This window comes from Vitis riparia, chromosome 8 (assembly GCF_004353265.1).
Source record: "Vitis riparia cultivar Riparia Gloire de Montpellier isolate 1030 chromosome 8, EGFV_Vit.rip_1.0, whole genome shotgun sequence".
NCBI classification, from domain to species: Eukaryota; Viridiplantae; Streptophyta; class Magnoliopsida; order Vitales; family Vitaceae; genus Vitis; species Vitis riparia.
The window spans coordinates 207,973-213,972 of NC_048438.1; the positions used below are offsets into that span (position 1 = coordinate 207,973).

Here is a 6,000-nt window from a genome sequence, read left to right on the forward strand (position 1 = left end):
GATATTAGAGTTTCTTACACCAAAAATGTCTAAGTAGGTGTTGTGAAAAGCAACAATTTTGCAACTAGGGTGGCTTCAACAATTTTGCAACAGATTGAGAGTTCCTTTGGCAACATTTTCTAAAGGGTCCTTTAATCAATTAAGAGACAACAAAAGATGACTGGTGAGTCGATATGAGTAGCAAAAGGATACTCGCAAGAAAATGGCTACTTCAAAAGTTGTCTTGCTGGTTAATAGGGAGTGAAAGAGAATATGATAAAGTGTGCTTAAATGTGGAGTGGAAAAAAGCAAAGGGGCAGTGAAGGTGACTGTTCTCAGTGATTCTCTTTTCATTTTTTGAGATTTCTAGTCCATTGTTTGCTAATTGGGTCCCCAAGTAACAGATCCATTATTTTGGCAAAGAGCTTTACATTTCAATTTGAGGGTCCAACAAACCAATTGGTTGGGTCTAGAAATGCCAAAAAAAAAAAAATTGACAGAAACCAAAAACTAAAAATAAAAGATAAACAAACAAAAAAACCTTATGGGGGGAAATTCTTTAAAGTGTAAGGGGATTCATGTAGCAACTTTGTTGCAATGGGCAAAGATACAGTGTAAACCCAGACTTTGAGGTGGGCAAGATTACATGTCAAAAATAATAGCAAGATGGCACTAGTGCCACTTGAGATCATGATAAGAAAGCTCAGTGTGGTTCTTGTTGGTGAAGCATGCAGGGGTAATGCAGAACGGCATGCCAGTAAAGGGAGGTTTCATGGCAGTTTGGAGGAAGGAGATGACTTGGGTGGTGAGCCACACCACCATAGACCACCAACAAGTTCAAAAGTAGCAAGCAGGGTCAACATGTGGCACAGTACTTTTCTCCACAGGCTAGAGAGGTAAGGCCTGCACAACCCCAGTTGCTATGTTACCAGGGCTAAGACTTATCACTGGCTTTCAATTTCCAACAACTTTGGACTCTTTGCAAAGAGGACCATTTGGAGGTATACCATGTGCATGATTAGTTTGGGCATCCAAAGGGTGGTTATGGAAGCAAGAAGGCCATGATTGCAGCAGGCTTCCTTCTGTTTTAAGCCTTCGTTTTGCAGCCCCAGAGGAGGGCTCAAGAGGGGCTGAACCTTCTCCACTGGGTTACCAATAGGAGGCTATATTGAGTGGACTGCAGTTTAGTGATTCAAGGCTGATGTTGTGCATGGGCTGGCAGTTGTGTAAGTAAGTTGTTGGGATTTATGCCAAGAAGTCCACCAAATATGGTCCTCTTGCCTATTTTAAATGAAAGGTTTGGCAACTTGCTCTGTGAAGAGGAAGAGGTTCAAGACCTGGACTCTGCTCCATGTTTAAACATAGTTGTGTTGAAACCATTGAAGGGTTGACCCCATTGATGAAGAGTTGCCATACCATCGGCATCTCCTCTAGGTGTCGATCCCATGGATGAAGAGTTGTCACTTGGGATAAGCTCTCTTCCTAGTTTTCCTCTTCTTTCATTGCAAGAGCTACCTTCTCTCACTCTTCACCATCAACCTCTCTCTTCTACTGTGTTGTTGTGAGGAGCCCATGGAATCTATGTGTGAGTGAGGGTGATAGGAGAAAGACCTCACCGGCAACAAGGCAGAACAGTGTTAAATTAGGGCAGTGAGACATCTGCATCATAGTGAATGACCCTTCAATGATCTTAAAACAGCTAAACTTTACCACTTCTGTTGTGTGTCCTATATCAGAACCACCCCTCTCCCATCCTCTCTCACCCTCAAAGAAGCTATTTTTAAGTATAAAAATAATAAAAAAAAAATAATATGTAATTGGTATTCAAACAAATATGAAATATACATAGAATTCAGTAATGTAATAGGTTTAGCTATCACTAGAACCAAGTCAATATGGTACTAAGTATTCTTCACAAGTGGCAAATCTTGCAGGAAACCAATGTCAACCAACTTCTTGGAAGTCACCCAATACATGCTGAAGTTCAAGTGGATGATCATAAAAACCTACAAGGTGATCATGTTCTATATTCCCACTAATCAGTGGATACATAATCCTGATTTCGCTACTAGCAACTTTGAACTTTTGCATAGTTAAAAACAAAATAGTTTTATTGATTTTAGATGTAAAAGTAACTTCTTCCCTAAGATACTACAAGATTTACTTCTTTCCATCTCTTTGAAACAAACACTCATTGGATTTAGCATATCGGACCATACCTCATCTCAATGTTATTGCCCATCACAATTTTGACTAAACAACAGGAAGTAATTGATACCTCATTTCCTGTTTCCAACATTTTAACAACCTTTGAGCTACAATCAAAAAATAACGTTGCACACCTTACCACCAAGAGACTCATGTAGAGCTCCATTCTTCTTCAACCTTCAGCATAGTCATCACTCACCACACAATCAAGCATTCCCCTAAGAGTGGAAAAATATGAATACCTTCATTTTCATCACCACATTCATCATAGTGCAGTTAATTTTACATCCAAAGTAGCATAAACTTTCCTCCTTTTGATCAAATTTTGTTTAGCTGATTATGCAATTGGGGAAGGATTTCTCATCCTTCTTTGTCCTCACTAGTTTGACAGCAATTTTGTTTCTAATAAAAATAAATAAATAAATATATATATATATATATATATATATATATATAAATAAACACATCATATTCATTACATGTTGACCCTAGTAGCTCATCCTCTTTGTTTTTAGACAATATCTACTTCATCTTTCATTGTGAACGTGTTATATTTCTCCACAAGCAAAACATTGACTCGTGATGTGTTATTTGGTTTTGCTTTGCATTCCAAAGTTGCCTCGGGTTACAACTACAAGGAAGGCCAATGTAAGTAATGGGCCACTCACCAAAATGACATAAGTTTCTTTCCAGCAAGCGCTTCCACCATGATTCTAGCTTTGGCAAGATCAATAATCCTTAAGGATCTAGATCGGTTACTCCTAATCCTACTACAAATCTCTAAATTAATGGGAACATTCTTACTTCTACCTATCCTTGTCATGGGATTTGCATTTGACTACCAACTCCGAATGCTAATTCAAGCAACATTCAGTGGCTCTCATGAGTAGATACCATTTTGGCTTCATAAAGACCAAAACCCTCATCACTAAAACTATCCCTTTTTGTTAGAATAGGTAGAATTAAAAGAGTGAGCATTCCCAATTCCCATTATTATCAGAAAAAAAAAAAAAAAAAAAAGTTTTAGTGCACCATATCGATGAATTTGTTGATTCTAATAAAAATGGGGAATTGGCTTCAAAAATTCCCAATGCATCATTGACGCGGTGCACTAAAACTCTCATTTCTATGAAGGTCAACCAAATTCCTCTATCGTCTTCTTCTTCCTAGAGCTCAAACGCCTTCCCCTCAACGAATGGAACTCTATCCATGGTTCCCTCAACATTGTCTAAAGCCAACATGTTACACTATGCCTTCGTTTTTCAAACGTTGGAAAATAAATCAGGTTTATCAAAATCACTCCCTAGTGACTTTCTTTGGCATGAATGGTTCTTTAGTGTGGCATACTTATTCTCTAGAACACAAATATTCACGATTCAAAAATATTCTGCTCTAAATGAATTTTCTGTTTTTCTAAGGAGAATTATTCAAAAAAAAAGGCAATGGAAAAAACCAACAGAACAAATAATGTTTTATTAAACCACTTCTACTTAAAAGCTAAAAGAAAAGGCAGGAAAAGAAAACCTTGCAATTGAAACTAGTTTATCTCATTCCAATTGAATACTCCAAAGAAACCCACATTAAGCCACAAACCAAACTGATGGTGTACTGCAATAGCTGTTCTTGTTTCAGCTAGCCTAGTAACCCTTCTTCAGGGTACCATTGCAAGAAAAGGTAATAGACACATCTGAATGAGAAATGATCAATGAAAGGGCATTTCTAAAAAGTAAGAACCACGATAATTTAATGATCTATCTGATATTTAAAAAAAATGATAATTTAATGATCATGCACAAATTCAAAGCAATAAAACAAATAGTCCCAAAGATTGCTAGTTAGTAAGGCATAGATAAACCAATCCCCCAATTTTAAGGCAGCATTACCTCTGACTGATTCCATGTTCTAGTGTTGCCGTAATGATCAAAACTTCTCTGCTTGCCATTCAAAGAAGAAATATACATATTCATCAAAATCAACACAATAAAATAAAAGCAAGTGAATGCCACTGAATTCACAAATGCCTTCAAATCCTTACTGGTACTGCATTTCGTGGTTCGGCAACATAACCTGCACAACAATTAGAAGTAAATTGCTTCAGAGATTTCGCTTTCAAGATTGGGAAAAGCATTAAAATTAAAATATCAAAGATCAGGAATCTAAGTATTATCACTTCACAACAGAACCACACTCATTCTCCGAGATACGCAAAAACTTTAAAAAAAAATGGAAAAAGAAAAAGAAAAGGTCTGGGAAACCCAAAATCCAAATGCAAATTGGAATAAACCATAATTCAGAATCTCCAGTGGTCAGAAGCAATGGCAGTGAAAAATCCAGATCTGACATAGAATCCAACGGAAATCAAGAGAAAAAAAAGCGAGAGTGGGAGAATTGAGAAAAGCGGATGAACAGATCTGAAGAAAGAAAAGTTAGATTGGGAAAGATACAAGTGAGAGAAATACCCGCAGAGTGAAAGCCATTGTGGAGGCCAAGCAAGAAGATGAGAGGAACGAGCATTGAAAGGATAACCAGTCCCAGCACAGCCACCACGAACCCTCTCCATCGCCTTTTCGGATGGAATGTGTAAGAAGAACCCCCACCACCTCCAACCCCACCTTTCATCTCCTCTCCCCACTCCTCCCCTGTCTTACCCTTTTTTTTTTTTTTTCCCCTTTGGTCTTGTTCGCCACCACTCCACTCGTCTCTGCTTCTTTCTTTCTGTTCTTTTATTTGTATGCGGTTGGAAAGGAAAAAGATTCCTTGAGCCTCTCTTCTTCTGTATCCCAATGATATAAGATATGAAAATCAGTAGCGACGCTGCAGTGAGCGGGTGATCTAAGTGTCAAAGTATGAACACCCCATCATTAAAAGTGCTCTCTCTCATCACCCTTTTCTTTATTTTCCTTTGTATTGTAATTTCTCTTTTTTGAAGCCTGCCTTCAATCACATTCACAGACACAGCAACCGAATGAGGATGATGACACATCCCCGATTACAATAACAAACCCTCCCATGGTATTTCCATGCTACTCCCTTCCACTGCCCGACACGTGCACAACTCTTTGTCTTTTTCCCCCAAAACATTTCTCCTGAAATTATATATATTTTGATAATCTCAATTCGATAACCCATTATCTGTGAGGTGATTGTTTGGATTTGAAGTTAAAAATATTTATCTTTGATGGGTCACATCAAAATAATTTTTATTTTAAAACATCAAAAGTAATTTTGTAAGTAGACATTTGACATTTTTTTTTTTTTATAAAATAAAAACTTCTATATCAAAATAAAAACTTTTTTAATTTTGAAAATTTTAAAAATTTAAGCAACGGATAATTTTCTATTTTCTATCAAAATTTATGTATTTTTTATTCAATTTTTTTATTTTAAAAACAAGAAATAAAAAATATACTCAAATACAGTCTTAATAATCTAAAATTCAAAAGCATTTTACTTATTACTTCTAATTTTAAAAATAGAAAAAAAACGGTGCATCCAAAGGATACCCACAATTCATCTATATAAGCATACGGGAATATCAAAAATAATTTTAAATTAATAACTAATAAATTTACCTTTTACTTATATTTAATAAATTAATAATTATTTTGGACAGCGTTTGAACTCTTATTAAATATGTTTTGTTAATTTATATAACTAAGCTATAATTAATTAATCTTGAATTGATTGAATATTAATTTTAAGAAATTTTCAGCATTTAAATTATTTGATAAAACCTAAAAACAGAATAAGTACAAACAAATATATAAAAAAATGTTGTGAAAATGAAAAAAAAAAAACTAATGAAATCTTGAA

At 35.7% G+C, this 6,000-nt stretch overlaps 1 protein-coding gene across 1 annotated transcript in view; it reads right to left on the bottom strand.

Moving 5' to 3' along the window:
* LOC117920261 (probable galacturonosyltransferase 7) overlaps positions 1 to 5,127 on the bottom strand; it is a 30,560-nt gene extending 25,433 nt beyond the window's left edge. Inside the window, exons 1-3 of the mRNA XM_034837693.1 lie at positions 4,647 to 5,127; positions 4,223 to 4,254; positions 4,071 to 4,118 (exon numbers count right to left, since the gene is read on the bottom strand). Of these exons, the coding sequence (XP_034693584.1) occupies positions 4,071 to 4,118; positions 4,223 to 4,254; positions 4,647 to 4,806 (240 nt within the window). The 5' untranslated portion in view covers positions 4,807 to 5,127. The remainder of the gene's footprint in view (positions 1 to 4,070; positions 4,119 to 4,222; positions 4,255 to 4,646) is intronic.
* Between the last annotated feature and the right edge of the window lie 873 nt (positions 5,128 to 6,000).